General features: G+C 43.2%; 1 protein-coding gene across 3 annotated transcripts in view; it reads right to left on the bottom strand.

Moving 5' to 3' along the window:
- The window catches only part of MTMR1 (myotubularin related protein 1), a 64,152-nt gene that overhangs the window by 39,076 nt on the left and 7,606 nt on the right, over nt 1–17,470 (bottom strand). For 2 of the 3 annotated variants that reach the window (XM_055337822.1, XM_055337824.1), the window contains exons 3-4: nt 7,901–7,924; nt 1,630–1,705 (exon numbers count right to left, since the gene is read on the bottom strand). In XM_055337822.1, coding sequence (XP_055193797.1) covers nt 1,630–1,705; nt 7,901–7,924 — 100 coding nt within the window. The remainder of the gene's footprint in view (nt 1–1,629; nt 1,706–7,900; nt 7,925–17,470) is intronic. The other variant, XM_055337823.1, reaches the window with a different exon arrangement.

Below are 17,470 nucleotides of genomic sequence, written 5' to 3'. Positions count from 1 at the left end.
CTTCTATAACACTGTAGAAAATATAAATTAGCCTACAGTGCTTGAAGATGGGGGAGAAGGTGTGGGAGGGAAGGATTATAAAGGGCCTAAGGAAACTTCTGGGGGTGATGGATATGTTCATTATCTTGACTATGATGATGGTTTCCCAGGTGCATAATCTGTCAAAACTCTTCATGTTGTACACCTGAAATCTATGTAGCTTGCTGTCTGGAGAAGAAGCAGAGGCATGACATAATGAGCTCTGCATTTTAATCAGATCATTACAAAAGCAGCATGGAGGCAGGGTTAGAAGAACTCCCAGAGAAGGAATAGTCATTCAGAGAGGCCAGAGGACCACCAGTGAAAGAAGTTCCAGAAGCTAAAGAAAGAAAGAGTTTCAGGGTACCTGAAGACTGAGCCCTGTGCAGGGCTCTGCACTGGGCATGGAGCCTGCTTGATAGTCTCTCTTCTCTCCCTGTGCCCCTCCCCTGCCTCCAGCCTCTCTCAGAAGGGAGGGAGGGGAGGAGGGAGGGAGGAAGAGAAAGAGTGAAAGAGAAAGAAAGAAAGAACGAGAGAAAGAGAGTGAAAGAGTGAAAGAGAGAGTGGAAGAGAGAAAGAGAAAGAAAGCAAGTTTCAAAACTACCAATGGGATAAGTGGGGTCCAGAGCCACAGACTAGAATACTCAGCAGCAGTATTGTTTGGAGGTCCTGGGAGAGCCCAGCCACTCAAACATTCCCTTTTTTCTTTAAGATTTATTTATTTATTTATTTATTTATTTATTTATTTATTTATTTATTTGAGGGGGGGGAGGGGGGCAGAGATGAAGGGAGAGGGAGAAGCAGATTCCTCATTGGGCCCAATATGGGGCTCAATCTCACAACCCTGAGATCATGACTCAAGCAGAAACCAAGAGTCAGATGCTTAATCAACTACAGCACCCCAGCACCCCTCAAACATTCCTGACACAAGATGATTACACTCTTAAACCAAGCACACATCTTTGAGAGGGAGCCACGAGGGAAGACGGCAACACTCAGATGGCAAACTAGACTGTCCGACCCAACCCCGGCAATTGTGAGATGAAAAGGTCACACCCCACTGCCCTCCTGTCTGCCCATAGCACATTGGACTGCCTGCTGACATGCAGGGCCGTCCAGAGGGAGGATGGGGGAGCAGTACTCCTGCCATTGGCCTTACCGCGCAGGGTGGCAACACATGCCCTTTCTCTTGTGCTCAAATTGTACTTTCTGGAATCTCATAAGCCACTGAAATTCTTTTTGCCAAGTTCTCAAAACTGTTATTAAAATATGCCATGAATCTTCTGTCAATATACCCTTAAAGTAAAGGATTCCAACTAAGCATTACATCACCCTAAGTGTCTAATCAAGCCTTTGGTTCATCAGGACAAGTCAGGCCTCTCTTCTGTTGGTGATGCCACCGAACACTCAACTGGAACTTACAGTGATCTTATATGGTCTTCTCTCTCTTAAGGTCATGAAGACATTAAGAAGAATGAATGGACCTAGTCCATTTGTCCCCTAATTAAATTGGTTTGGCTGATCTCCAGCACATACATCACCCATGCTCGCAAGTAAAGTACCATTTCATTTTATGGCTCTCTATAAGCCAAGTGTACTCATTAAACTTACCAGTGGCCTTGATTGATTCTCCTGGAAAAAGTGGCGCTTCTTCCATCTGTGCCAGCTTATTTCCATCTCTTAGCGCCTGGCAAAAGACCAAAGAGGAGTAAATCTCACTTTCCTTCTATATACCTGGGAGGAATTGTAGTGTTCTGTGCTCTTGCTACATGGCTACAGAAGCGTGCAAACTGTATGCCCCCTCCCCTTAACGAGACAATTTCAAAGCTCAGCATCACAGGACACCATGCTGCATATTCTAGCAAGTTGTTACACATATTTAAATTCACAGTTAGAAAGCATTAATACAGAAATGGCTTGACATGACAGATAGATACTGTAATCACTACACAGACAGCTATTATAAGGTGCCTCCAGAATTTGGAAATAAGGTCAGAAAAAAGGTTACCTTCTGAGCATGAAACTAACACAAATGGAATAAACGTTAGAAGTAGGTGCTTGGCTAGCTGTAGAAATCACCCAGCCTGTAAGCTTTATCCGGTGTGGGAAACCCTGAAGTCTAGTGGAAGCAACCAGGGAGGGGTCTCATAGCAGTAACATTTCTAAGGAAAGCCCTAGGCTTTCGTACTGCAGTCCAGCTACCCACGCTTTGTGTGTGTGCACAAAGCGTAGGGATGGGTGGGGCGGGTAGCAAGTGGGCTTGTCAGTGCGCATCCCATCCAGGCCATGGGAGAGTACGCTCCCGTCTGGCAGACAGGAGTAGGTCCAGCACTACTGTGGAGCAGGGTGTGTTCACCGGGTTTCTCCCAAACCAATTCACTCTGTGCTGATTCCACACTCACCAACACCACTAATGACTTATCAGGTTTCCTGGCTACAATGATACTAGGAAAATGACGTCTTGAATGGCTGCAGAGACACACGCCCACATGTCAAATGTCCAGATTGGCCCTGCTACCCACTAGCCAGTTTCTTGGGAGCTAGGTTGGATGGTGCCAGTTAGCTCAGGAGAGCTGAGAAAATGGTGTTCGAACTACAAAGCTATGGACCAGAGCCTGAACTCGGGGCCTATTCCAATTCCAAGTTACTGCCACCCTGTGAGATGCTGCCAAGGAAACTGGTCACTTTCTCCTTGGCATCTCGGACATAATGTGTCACGAATAAGAATAAGGCGTTCAAACCCCCAGCAATCCCCAAGCTGTGTTTCGTAGGGCATTAGATTCCCAAGAGATGTGAATAGGTCTTTTTTTTTCCAAGTTTGGGTAATGCTGGGTTAAAGAAAAGCTAAGTGGGTGGGTTGTTTTTTTTTGTTTTTTTGTTTTGTTTTGTTTTGTTTTGTTTTACATTTTAGTGCGACAAGTCGTTAGCTAGCAAGTCGTTAGCTAGCATATTAATGTACGCCATATCAGCAAGAGGGCGCTAGAGTATGCCGCATTTCCCATACCTATTTGATCAGGGGCTGCTTTCTCCAAAACACAGTTAAACACCAGGAGGCCACTAGTGTTCAGCAGAAAACAGGTCAGACAATACTATGTTTTCAGCATAATTTTGTGAAGCAAAGTACTTAAAATGGTCATCTTTTAAAATTCTAAATAGCTGAAAATTCAAAACTGATTCTTTGCCTAATTCTAAGCATATTTCACTATGTTTTGTTAATGGGACTTAAGTGTCAATTTAAAAAACACTTATACATCATAGTTCTATCATTTTATAAAAAAAGAAAGGAAAAAGGTCAACATATAAAAAACAAATTCCATGCTAAATGTTGGTTGGGGTATGTCTGTTCTATAAGAATGTCCATCGTCTTTGCCAAGATGTGTGATTAAAAAGATTAGGGTTCACGGTTATTTCTGAACAATTTTATTCAGTTTGATTTTTTTGGTCCAGATTGGTTTTTAAGACATTTCAGTCACAATTCTTAGGGACAGAGAGAATCATTAAAGGTAAGTGGAGAATTGTTAATGGATTCATTTTTAATACAGCTGATTTTATCAAGAAAGCATAAGCCGATATTTATGCTTCTAAATGTCTAGTTTTCGAAATACTAATATCACCACTCTTAGAAGCCATAATTTGAGGTTCTGCTTTCTTTTGCCTGAACCAACCAGTGACTAATTTTATAACACAAAGTCAGAAAGTTAGTTCACTTGATACCTAAGTTTAAAGTTACTTCAACTATTACATGGTTAAAGCTTATTATAATCACTATATATTATCATATATGGACCTAAATTCCTTAACTTATATTTAAAAATAAATTGGGATAGATTATTTTGAAATATATGTACTAATGAAAGCTGTTCTAATTGCTGAACCTGGAAGGGGATCAGGGGGAGGGGCGGAGGGGGGAGAATGTGATTCACTTTAAGCTTTATAGCGAGCCACATCAAACACTTTCAAGTCCTCAGCACTGGACCAGCGACTAAAAAGTTGCAGAGGGAGACACCAGAGACTGGGACCATTTTGAGAATGTACAGGGCTCTCAAGATTGAGGCTGAAGATCAAACATGTCTCTCTCTCTTCTCTTCTGATGGTCACGTTAAATTTGGCTTGAAATACCTGTGAATTTATATAAGGCATGAATGTGCTGGTGAGATCAAGTGAGACAAACCTCTCAATAAGAATTAAATCCAGGACATGCTTTATAAGCGATGGAAAAGCAACTATCAGAACAAAACAAATGATCCCACTGCTTCTGATTTTCCCATAAAAGGTTTCTTTTGTATAGGAAACACATTTAGCTTTAGCATAGGAATTCAAGAGAAGAATAGTTCTTAAAGGCTCGTTATTTTGTGAGTACAGTAGATTCTCTTAATAAAGCTGGTGTTAGGAAATGGGACTCACACTTGTGCTATATTAAGCTTTGACTGCAACTACTAAGTTGCACAAGACATGATTTGACCCTTGATTTATCCAACCCATGTACAGTATAATCAGAGAATGGAATATTTTTGTGGGCAAACTGATCTTCTGAACACACCTGTTCGTCTTGGTATCTCTGCTCCACGTGTTGGCCAGTTGAGGAACTCCCTATGGTGATCCCATTCAAACCCTGTTTCAGTGACCCTGCAAGTCCAGCGGAAGGCCCACCAACTCCCCAAATTTGGCCCCAAGGACCCCAGCCCACTGGATGGCTCTGGCCTCTCTGCTACTTTTCGCATCATGAATGGAAGCTGCTGGGTAGACAGTTTCTGTTCTGTAATGGCTGCATGCCAAAAGCACTGGCTTTCAAATCGGGCTCTTCAAGGTGCTTCCAGGGTCACCAAAGGAGGGTGGCTAGACAAAGGCACAGCTGGGCATGGGGGTGGCTGGCCAGGTTTCCCTGGAGCTGCTCTTCTGGCGCTTTCACATACAGAGATTCTATATAGGCTTTGGACAAAGTTCTGCTGCTTTAAAAGACTCCAGAGGGCCTTGAGGTACTGAGCAAAGAGTAAGCACTCCAGAAGACTTGATGCATGTTTTTTTCTTCTGATTAATCAACGCAAACTATATAGACTCATTCCACAAATACACACAAGGTACCGGGAACTATGTTGGGCACGGACCATGCAAATGTGAATAAAGCAAAGTCGACACCCTCAAGGAGCGCCCTTAGCATAATCACAACCTCTGTAAAGGCAGTTCGGAGTCCTGCTGTGATTGAGACTCCTTACCTCGCAGCTGACCCCGGTCTGGGAAAACCAAGCAGCACGGATAACTAAATTTCTGGGTGACAAAACGTTGGATAAACCAATTTTGGCAAATAATGTCATAACGGAATCTACCAAACTCGGACAGGAGGGCACTACTGTAGTGGTGAAAGCATCTGCTCATCATCTAGAAATCTAGTATGAAATGGCTTCTAAGAACACGATCTGTAGCTACAGACAGATGGACACGTAGAACTTGCCACCTGATCAGCTTCAGCTCCAGAAGGGTAGCCATTGTGCTCTTCCTGAGTCTCCTGCACAGCCAGGTGCACGGACAAGAAACGGCAAAGAGGAGAAAGAGAGACACGTGCAAACAGACAGGTGAAAGGACAGAAGTTCTTTTTTAAAGAGACACTAAGCATGTAAAAGTTGACACACCTTTCACAGCTTTGCAAATCCCAACATTTTCCCCCTTGCAGTTAAGGAAATGGTGTGCTGGCCCTCTAGAGCATCCTCAGCCTAACATGGAGTATCTATTCTGTGTTTGTGTCGGGGCAGAAAAAGGAAAAGCAAACAGACATCATGGATTTCAAAGAATGGACCGTCTTTGGTAAAACCAAGCAATACGATAGCATATGGCAACGAAACAAAATAACAGACACGTAACACGCTCATACTACATAAAGCATATCATCAGAACCGAGGAAAGGGCAAAACCAAGCCAAAATACGAAGGCAGTTCAGACACGTGTATTTCAAATGCGGTAAGTGCTCATATACTCTAAAGAACTACTATTCAGGGCTCAAGTCCGCTAGTATTCATGAACTTTCCACACACATGCACAGGCACAGATTACATGCTGGAGACAGACATGTACAATCTGTAAATTATTGCTAAATAAATATTGTGCTTTATGAATCAATACCATAGTAAAGATTTCTAATTAAAGTACCAATGTGCTTCAGAGAAACAGCTGAAAGGTCACAAGGTTACTTGTTTTCCAATTCCTTTAAAGGTATACTAGGCTTAGTTTAACCTCTTCATAGAATCAGTTTGTTTTGGAAACTTTCAAAACTGGGCTTTCAATTCAGCAGGTGGTACAAAGAATATAAATGCTGAAGACAAGATTATAACCCCTTTTGAAAGTCGAATCAACTCCCTGGGGCCGCAAATAATTGAAATTTAACATAGATATATTTTTTCTTCATGGAACTTTGGTTCCCATGACTGTATTTCTTTAAAAGGCAATCAAAAAAAAAAAAAGGCAATCAATCAGCAAAGAAGTAGAAAAGCTTTAAAAGAATTTACTATTTATCACCTTTCATTTCTGTCAATATGGTAAAACAGCTCCTTAATACACTGTTACACTCTATCATCAGATTGAATTTAGCACCCAGTTCAGTTGGTACTGCTACCCTTCAAAGCAGGGTAATTTTTAAAACGCAACAGTTTCTTTTTTAGGTGCCTGGTGGCTCAGTTGGTTCAGGGTCTGCCCTAGGCTCAGGTCATGATCCCAGGGTCCTGGGATCGAGCCCCACATTGGGCTCCCTGCTCAGCGGGGAGTCTGCTTCTCCCTCTGCCCTTCCCCCCTGCTCGTGATCTCTCTCTCTCTCTCAAATAAATAAAAACTCTTTTAAAAATATAAATAAAATGCAAGAGTTCTTGAAATTTCCATGTTTTTGAATACAAAGAAAATGGAATCATTCTTTGATACAAATTTTAAAAACAGAAAAGTGAATGACTAAACAACAGAAAACCACACAGTGGTTTGAAGAACATGCAAATGGAAAGCCAAACACTAATATTTAACAATGTGAATCAGTGAAAGAAAATGATTCCCACGAGCTAAAGGAAACATAGTAAAAACAAGATTAAACAAAGATAAACCAACTGGGATAACAAGAATTTGACTTAACCTGCTAATTTTTGTACTACTGCATTGGCTTCACTAAGATTAACCATTTTAAACTCAAGTTATTAACTTATTCTGTCAAAATCCACAATATTTTCATTGAATAAAAATAGGTTAATTTTCAACATCTGATATTCAGGTTCAAACACATGCACATTACCAATCTTTGTCTTGCTTTATGAATATTCTGAAATAAAGGAAGGAAAATCATGAGGAAAATATAAGCGACAGTCCACTACTTATAACAGCCACATCTGTATTTTGAGAACTACTAAATGGAACTGATTCTGTTACACTGATACTCAAGACTAGCACTTCTGCTTCTTAGATTCAGCATGCAAACAGAGAGGTGACTTGAAATCTGACTTAGATAAGCTGGACGGCAGATCACCACTTTGTTGGTGTTGTTCAATTCTTTAGGACGAGTTACATGGTAAACGAGGTGAAAAGAGGGCTCTGCAGGCCTGGCCATGTAAGCCCCTGCCATGAATCTCCATTTGGTCAGAATTCATGTAACCCAACAAACATCAGTACTGCACACTGGCAACACCTTGAGCATCCTGCCCTCACACACGCTAGCTTTTACTGCACATAAAAACACTGTAACAAATAAAGCGTTTCTAGTGAACACTTAAAGCTGTGACACAGCAGAGCAAGTTGATCCGAGTGACTCATAAACCCAGTGAGAAGGTAAAGAACGCTAAATAGACTAAGTGTTGGATCAAGCACAAAGACACACGACAAGTAGGAGGCCCAGGTGCCGAAAGCCACACATCCTTACCCTTATATCAGGCCTCCTGAAAACCTGTTAGTTAAAATACAGAATATCATCATCATGGACACATGACTATTGACCTGTGAAAGAGGCTGTTAAGCTCACCAGCCCATCCCGATGGAACAGAATAATCCTCTAACTAAACCAACCAGATCGATCCTAACACGTTTGCCCTCCAAGTTTTGTTCGCTATTGAATCAATCTTAACACGTTTGTCCTGGAATTCTCCGGCAAGTCTCTGATTTGGAGAAAGTTATTGCCCTTAGGCTGAGACAAACTACATTATTTTAAACACAAACCCCTTCTGTCAAGTACCATTATAAGCCATTGTGAACAGGCTGTGTTTGAAAAGTTCACTTGTGTGTCCGTTTGGAATACTGAATGCATTCTCCCCATAGAAACAATGATACAAAACAGCGGTTCTGCTCCCAAACCAGCCCACAGAAACAAAAACAAAAAGGGAACCCAAAAACCACAAAAGCCCCCACATTTGACCAAGGGAAGGGCTCAGCTATTAGCACTAATAGTATCATAAAACCTAGTTAACCATAAATCTTAAGCTGGTCTCTATAGAAATTTTATTTTCAACTTTTACTCAGAACTCCAAAGTTAAACTCCCTGCCATGGCCACCCATGGAGAGAAAGGTACCTGCCCCTCACCCTAACTCCTACGGCAACAGGGAAGGGGCAGCTGCAGGTGGGAAGAGGCAACTGGCTCTGCTGGGAGGGCAGGGGAAAGAGGGGAGGAGGGGAGAAGCCAAGCTTTATTAAGCAGAGACATGTTATTCCTACACCCTTGCCGGTGACTTCTACTCGAACACGCAGTGTATGCATTCAGGAAGCTCTGGCTGGAGAGAACACCCCAGGGAATGGATGGACCTTTGGAAAGTGAGGCAGACTTGAATGTCTCTGTTCCCCAATCCACAGTCCGAAAGCCTCCCATGTAAGCACTACATGTTCTGTGGAAAACAGATCATTAAAAAAGAAAAAAATTCACCAGAGGTTCTGATTATTGGCTTTTTAAGTTTTACTCAGGATAGATAAGATCATATGACTACAAGGCCACAGATGTCAAAAAACATCACTGTATCATCATTAAAATACCCTCTGAAGTAAAAAAGGTTTTTGAGTTAAGCGGTGATACTGTAGCTGAAAGAGACCTAAAGCCCATAAATTCCTAAATACAGACTATACTGAAGAACCTAAACCTGGCTTCTTAATAAATTTATTTATTTTTGGCAGAAGGGAGTGATGGATGCTTATCCTCATAATTGTGGTGATTAAGAGGTATGTACTTATTGAAACGTGTATCAAATTGTATACTTTAAGTATGTGAAGTACACCTCAAGAAAGTCAGTACAAAACCAAGAAAATACATGCCCATGAGGGTAAACAACGCAAAATGGAGCATAGATGGCAATAAAAACTCAAAAAAGGTCTCCCCTCTCTGAGCATGTTCATTCCCTCGTGACAACCATGTTTAACTGGACCAATTTTTGATTCTAAGGATTGCCTCCATAACTCCAAACATGATTACACCTCTAATTCTCAATTTGTCAACTTTAAACAGTATCTATCCATGTCTCATTCTAAAAGATGAATAAGGGCAGCCTGGGTGGCTCAGTGGTTTGGCGCCGCCTTCAGCCCAGGGCGTGATCCTGGAGTCCTGGGATCGAGTTCCACATCGGGCTCCCTGCACGGAGCCTGCTTCTCCCTCTGCCTGTGTCTCTGCCGTTCTCTCTCTCTCTCTCTCTCTCTTCCATTAATAAATAAATAAATAAATCTTAAAAAAATAAAAGATAAATAAGCTTTCTCAAACTCCTATCTCCCTCTTTCCATTTCTGCTGATGGAAATTTAATTTTTAGTTCCTTTACTGTCTTCTTTGCATCATAAAAAAATATTCATGGAATGATTTTAAGAGCCATTCTCCTAAGTAGTTTGTATGTATTAATTCATTTTATTTTCAAAACAACCTTGTGAGATAAAAACAATCATTGGCCGCATTTTCTGATGAGAAAACCAAGACCCAGTTAAGTAATCTGGTAATGAGACAACTCTACGTGGCTTAGGATGGGAGCTTCCCACCAGAAAGAGCAAGCCACGATTAGAAGCTTCGAACTTTCGGCTCCACACCCCTCACCCTGCAGAAGGGAGAGGGCCCGGAGAATGAGGTAATGGATTATGCCCATGTGATGAGGTCTCCATAAAATCCCAATAGCATGGGGGTGCAGAGAGCTTCTGCACTGAACACATTCATGTCCTGGGAGAGTGGTGTGCCCCAAGTCCACAGTGCCAGAAGCGCCTGCGCCCGGGACCCTCCCAGCACCTGCCGTATGTATCTCTTCATCTGGCTGTTCATCTATCTCCTTTGTCATGTCCTTTAATAAAGGGGGTAAACATTTCCCTGATTTCTGTGAGCTGTTCTAGAAATTAGCAAAATCAAGGAGGGGGTCCTGGGAACCCCCAGTTTAGAGCCAGGCTGGACAGAAGTCATGGGGAACCCGGGGGCCCACTACTTTTGTTTGGTGTCCGAAGTGAGGGACAGTCTCGTGGGACGGAGGCCTTCCCCTGTGGGGTCTGTACTAACTCCAGTCAGCGTCAGAACTGAACTGAACTGAATTGGAGGACACCCAGCCGGTGTTGCAGACCTGGCTGGGATGGGGGAAAACCCACACATCAGGCATCAGGAGGGTTCCACATGTACCATGAGAAGTAGCAGAAGAGAACAGTGAACTTCTCCCCACACAAGCACCAAGATTTCAATTTGTATAAAAGTTTGCATGGGGGTTAAAGCTCTCTCCCTCTGCTTTCAGGTTCCCTTCAAGCCATCCTTTAGGGTGCACCGCTGACCACGCGCTCTTGGTAAGGGGGTTGGTGTGCTCTTCTTTGCCCCTCGGGACCCACTGTGGCCTCACCCCTATGCCAGGCCCTCCAAGCCAGCTCTGAACAATTGTTGCACTCTCACTCTGCCTGGCTCCTGTCTTAACTCTCTATAAGGTAAGAGCTGACACCACTAAGCCTCCAACAGCATGGAAGGATGTCAGGAAGTTCCCAAATGCAGCCAGTGGCGGCAGCACAAATACCGGCACGCGGCTGTGTTGCAGGTGCTGTGCTAGATGCTTCACACATGTCATCTCAACTCTCCCAGCCCTCCCAGCCACCAGGAAGGAGGTACTGTTATCCCCATGTGACAGGTGAGGGAGCCGAGGCAGCAGGAGCTGCAGTAACTCCCCAAATGTCACAGAGCCAGCAAAAGCAGAGTGGGAATCCAAACCCCAGCTGGCTGTTTCAGGGCCCCTGTTTGTACCCCTATTACACCCCCCTGACCCCTGAACCTGTTCCCCTTCTGAAGGAGGCAGACCAAGGCCCTCACGGCTTCCAGAACTCCTGCTCTGCCCTTACTTGCCTCACCCCGTGTCCTTTACGCATCTGTTTCAAGCCTCACCACCATCCGACCTCAGCTGTAGGTTCTGGTGTCCCTTTCCCCCAGGAGGAACTCGGTGCGGCCCAGCCCCTCGCACAGAACGGGTGCCCACACCGTGACTGGGGAAGGAGAGGGCTGTTCAGCAATTAGGGGCTCTGCTCCTCCAGGACCGCTTGGTACATACCATACACATTTGTGGAGGCTGAGAGTGTCGAGCTAAATGAGCATTCACAGGCCACCCGATGTAATACCTTAAGCCTCTGCTGTAACACCCACTACGCAGATGAGGACACTGAGGCCCGAGAAGGTTAAATAATAACTTGTTGGGCAGCTCATCAATTAAAGGGCCGGGGCTCAAGGCAAAGTGCTCCGAACCCAAAGTTTATGATCTGTTTGATCAGCCACATAAGACAATATTAAATCAAATAAGTATCAGCGTTTTCTAAGTGACTTGTTTTGAACTTATGCCTCTAAGAGGCTTCTTTTCAAGAAAAGACTGTGATATTGAGGTAAAAACACCATTGTTTTCTATTTCGGGCGCGAAGCCTATATTTAAAATAATTTTGCTGTGGCTATCAGATCACTACAAAATGAGTGAAAAAGAAGAGGTCTCTAACCCTGCTTTGGAAGAGTGACCTGTTGGCTCAGGAGATCATTCCTCTTGCTGTGGGCATCTTAACAACTGGATTCTACACAGCTTGGTGGTCACCGGCTGGCCAGAGGCAGAGGCCCAGGGCAGGCGAATACAAATCGTAACTAGGCATCAAAACATAAGCCTGGTCTTTGGGAAACTGGCCACACCTGAACCGGGCCTGACCTCCGCTGTCAAACTCTAGCCTGCAACAGTCACCTTCCACTCTCCGAAGCTGCTCCCCGCCCCCCGTCCCCAGAAAGGTGACAAAGCAGCCGTTCAATTCCGCCCTCAATGAAGCGTGCTGGCCCCAAGTGCCACTTACAAAAGGGATGAGGAGATCTGTAACTGAACTAGTTAAACTGAGATCTGCTGTCGCTATCCTCTAACGAAATTCTCACATCTTTACTAGGTAACTTGATGTTTCATTCAAATCCTACTTCTGATAAATCACGAGCTTTAGACGTATTGAGATTTGTTTTACGTGCAGTGTAGACTCACTGAGCAGTCTGTAAAAATCTTGACTTTTTAAAAAATAAGTTTTAATTTGGAGATAAGTGTAGACTCACAGGCAGTGGTGGGAAATAGCGGAGAGTCCGTGTACCATGGCATTCAGCTTCCCCAGTGGCAGCATATTACAGAACTCTAGAAGGATGCCAGAAGCAGGAAACTGACACGGACACAATCAAGACGCAGAACAATCTCAACACCAGAAGGACTCCTACTGTCACCTTCTAGAGCCACTTTGGCTTCTCTCACTGCCTCTCCCGTCCTAGGCCCCTGGCAACCAGGAATCCCTTCGTGACGAACATTTTGTCATTTGAAGACTGTTACCTAAGTGGAATCATATAGTACATGACCTTTGCTGAGGGGCGTTTTCAGCTCAATTCCCTTAAGACCCATCCAATTCTTTTCCCTGTCCTCTCTACTGTGCTATCAAACCCATTCATTGAGGATTTTTTTTTAAAAAATGTCAGTTATTATATTTTTCAGTTTTAAAATTTCCATTTGGTTCTTCTTTATCTTCCATTTCTTTGATGAAACTTTTCTATTTCTTTTCTCTCACTTTCTATATTTTCATTGTCTCAAGCATATTTGGAATTGTTTACTGAAGTAATTTTATGATGGCTTCTTTAAACTCATTTTCGGGACGCCTGAGTGGCTCAGGGCGTGATCCCGGGGTCCTGGGATCGAGTCCCTCATCGGGCTCCCTGAATGGAGCCTGTTTCTCCCTCTGCCTGTGTCTCTGCCTCTCTCTCTCTGCGTCTCTCATGAAAAATAAAATCTTTAAAAAAAAAAAACAAAAAAAACCATTTTCACAAAACTCGAACATCTGCCATCTCAGTTCCGTCACCAATTGATTCTTTTTTCATACTCTGCAATCTTTCTGGTGTGTGCTATGTCGAGTGATTTCCAATAGCAATCTGAACTTTCTGAGTATTAGTTATGAGAGAATGGATCTTATTTAAACCTTCTGTTTCAGCGGGCTTTCTCTGACACTGCTGCAGCAGAAGCAGGGGCACCACCTCATTACAGCCACTCAGCCTCCACGGACACCAGAGGATGGGGGACTCCTGGTTACTTCTGGGTGGGGGCGAGAGTCCCAGCACCCCCGCCAGGCTGCCACTCATATCTCCCTGGCTGCCAGCAGCATGGATACCTCATTCCTGCCCCTCACATGGCCTCCACTGACACCACAGTAGGAGGCACAGCCTCCCCACCAATGGGCAGTGGTGAAAGTCTGACTCTCCACTAGGCTTCCTCTGATACTATCACTGCCCGGGGTTGTTGTGCCTCATTACAGCCTGGCAAGGGTGGGAAATCTAGGCTCCCAACTGGGCCTTGCTGGGCGGGGGCCGGCGGGGGGCACTCCTTTTTCTGTGGTGTTTGGCTGGAGAACAGTGATTAGTGCCTAAGTTTTCTTTTTGCTAGGCTGTCCCTTTCCCGGTCCTTTGGCTTGAGAGAATAGGCTTTTGTTGTTGATGCCCGTTGGCATTTCTGGGTTGCTGGCTTCTTCAGCAACAAGTCTGGGACATACGTGGCAGAAACAAAATGCAGGAGCTCACTGCTATGTCATTCCTTGGGTCCTGAGGTCCCTGATCACTCTGCCGCCTTCCACTTTTCGGCGCACTCTACGTTTATTTTATAGCTGATGTCCAGGGTTTTGGGTGTACTTAGCATGACGAATAGGAAAACATGCATTGGCTCCATTTTTCCAGAAGCAGAAGCTGAAATCTTGATAATTTTTTTCAGGTTTCAAAATTCCAGTGAGTTAACATACAGTGTAATATTAGTTTCAGGGATAGAATTGAGTGATTCATCATTTCCATACAATACCCGGACCTGGTGCCCACCACAAGTGTCCTCCTTCACCCCCATCCCCCATTCCCCCATCCCCCCACCCACCTCCCTCAGTAACCCACAGTGTGTTCTCCAGAGTGAAGAGTCTGTTTCATGGTTTGTCTCTCTTCCCCCCCCCCCACATTCATCTGTTTTGTTTCTTAAACTCCACATATGAGTGAAATCATATGGTATTTGTCTTTCTCTGACGAAATCTTGGTATTTTTAAGAAATAGTTTTTCCCCACAAGTAACCGTGGGAGACAGGATAACACTTTTCTATCGCACTGGTTACCAACTGGAGGCCTAACGCTCAAACAGGCAGTAGTAGCAGGGTGTTCTTCAAATTGTTTTTAAGGGGACATGCTCTTCTCCATTGCCCCCTCCTGTGTCTGCCTAGCTTGTAGACATCTGCAAACTCTGATTTAATAAATCAATCACAAGGCCAAGCTTAAACAATGGGTTACAGCCATAGATTCTGAAAGATCATGCTCGAGCTTCTCTATTCATAGACTAGTACTCAGTGTAAGAAATATTCCCCAAAACCTAGCTCAGGCATCATGAAGCCTTGCCCGTGCACTGCATCTTACTTCCCACCAAAGCCCTCCTGGAAATTTTTGTCTAGGATCCTGAATTTACTCACCATACTAACTTGTTAAATAATTACACTTAGTATGGGCCCCTCTCCATTGTTTCTCTTTTCTTCAGAACGTTTAAAGAAAACATCTCGCTATTGTGTGTGCATGGAGGAGGGGAGGAAAAACAAAAGGAGAGGAACAGGGGTAGTGATGGTGATGATGAGGTCACTTCTACTAACCGTGCCTAGGAAGCTTCGTTACAATTTGTTACCATGTTATTGCATCCAATCTATGGAACATCACATTCAGATCCTGTTCTTAAAATCTCTGACAGATTCCAGAAAAAGACTTTTATTTTTTGTTAGCTCAGTAAAAGTGAAAAGCAAATGTGCTGAGTTGGTAGTGGGGTGCGGGGAGGGGGTCAAACAAAACAAAACATTTTATTACATTTCTAGTAGTCTTAACCATCAGGCGAATCTTCAGGGTGACTTGGTATTAAAGCATACATTTATTAATTTAGTTGATCCACAATTCAACATAATAGCTATTTAGTCTTACGGCTGGGACAATATTTCCCAAATTTCTGTCATTTCATACACCACCTCTACAAGCTCGGTTTGGTCTCTCTCTATACTGCCTATGCTAATATTAGTATTTATCTTTACATTGATTTTAAATTGACCCCGTTTTCATACTTTGCCTAGCTCTACGCAACAACATCCATTAAATCACAAGTTGAATGTGCTAGCTTTTCTAATACATATTTAAAATGACTACATAACTGTGAACACAGGTCCACGAACATACCATCTAAACTCACCTCACATGATAAAAGTGATATTCTTACCATAGTCTGGGTGATCTGACCCTGAGACTATTGTCAATTTATGACATGAATAAATAATAAAACAACTGTTCTCTAAAACCTAACCTGAGTTGCTAACTATTCAGATATGTAGTAATGTACCAGAAACAAGCTATAAACCTAAGAAGCCTAGCGTTTCAGATTTTATTATACATAAGAAATATAAGAGGCCCTGGGTTCCATACCTGCAGAGATTCTGACTTATGGGTGGGATAGGGACCATGGAAGGGAGCTGCATTTTTACAGACACCCTGGTGAGTGCTGATGTGGGAAAACCCAAGGGCCACATTGTGGAGAATGGTAGGCAAGGGCAGGGGGACAAAATTTTAAATGTACTCTAGCTTTCCAGTTGTCCTGCTGAAAAATCCCAAGTCTAGCTATGGGATACCAAGCAAGTCATTTGACATCTCCGAGCCTTGGTTTCTTCCTCTGTTAAATGATGATTATAATAAAAGCTACCTCATTTGGTTGTTTTAAGACTGAAACAGATTATATGTCAAAAAGTATTACAAAACCAACAAGAAAGTATTAGAAAACTGTAGAGTCATACACATGCTCAAGGGGTGATGAGGGGGATGTAGTACCCTCAGCAGCCTACGTTGTGAAAGACAATCAGCATTTCGAATCAAGATGCACATGCTCAGCTCCATTATAAACACTCGCTCCCATTTAATTACTGATATGGAACTTAACCTATAATAAATGAACCCCCACGTTGTGTGTGAATTTCAAAGAGGATATTTGCACAGTAGATAATCTGAACTATTATTGATTTATGACTACACATTAGATCCTCAAGGAATTGTGTCTAGACCTTCAAGAAAAACCCCATGCAGTGGCTCCCATGACAGAGGTATAGGAGGCCCATCTTGGGTACTCTGATTTTTTTTTGGGGGGGGGTACTCTGATTTTAAGAACGACTTTATAAGTAGCATTTAAAATTATCCTTGTGGTTTAAAAACATTTTACCCTTTTGTTATTTAAAAAACTCTCTTCTTAAAGAAAACAACTCCTGAACTATATATTTAATGCTGACTTTGTGTACTTGGCTACAGGGCAAATATAACAAAGATAATTATAAAACGTGTTCTCTTACAATCATTCATCAAAAGCTTTAGTTATGATCTGATGTAGGTACCTAAAATTCAATTTACAAAATCTAGAACTGCCTTATTTTTTTTCCGAATGCCATCTGTTAAACCATTCCAACATGAGCTAATTCTGCTACACAAAATTCGTAAATAGACTAAAATCAAAAAAACTTCGTTGCTTCATATTAATGTACAGATTCACTGTAATCTATTAATGTAGAGGTTAGAAAGCTTTGCACACGGTCAACAGTCTTTTATAGAACCCTCACAACACTAACAAGTAATCAAGCATAAAGAAAACATTACAGTTAACTCCTAATTGTCCAGAAAGAAAACCATTCCGAGGCCTCCGCTAATACGGGTTCATGAGCCTCTCCACCCAGTGGGGCAGTTTCTCAGCTAAGAAGGGGGCGACAGGGCAACTGGGTCTGGTGGGATGGCAGCTGCTCAGCGACCAGCCGCTCCGGCATCAGCGATGCAGCAAATGTTCCTCCCACCTGCAGCCGGCATATGTGCCCAGCTGGGTTTGGAACACCCGGAACCCCAGCTGCTCCTACATGGACAAACGTGCAAACCAGGTAGCAGGGAAACCTATCGAGAGTGATGTACTGTCACTCTTCTGGCTGAGCAGTTGATCCAATTTCTAC

Source organism: Nyctereutes procyonoides, unplaced genomic scaffold (genome assembly GCF_905146905.1).
Source record: "Nyctereutes procyonoides isolate TBG_1078 unplaced genomic scaffold, NYPRO_anot_genome, whole genome shotgun sequence".
Lineage (NCBI taxonomy): Eukaryota > Metazoa > Chordata > Mammalia > Carnivora > Canidae > Nyctereutes > Nyctereutes procyonoides.
Note: the sequence above shows the minus strand (reverse complement) of the source record. Positions and strands in the feature narration are given on the sequence as shown.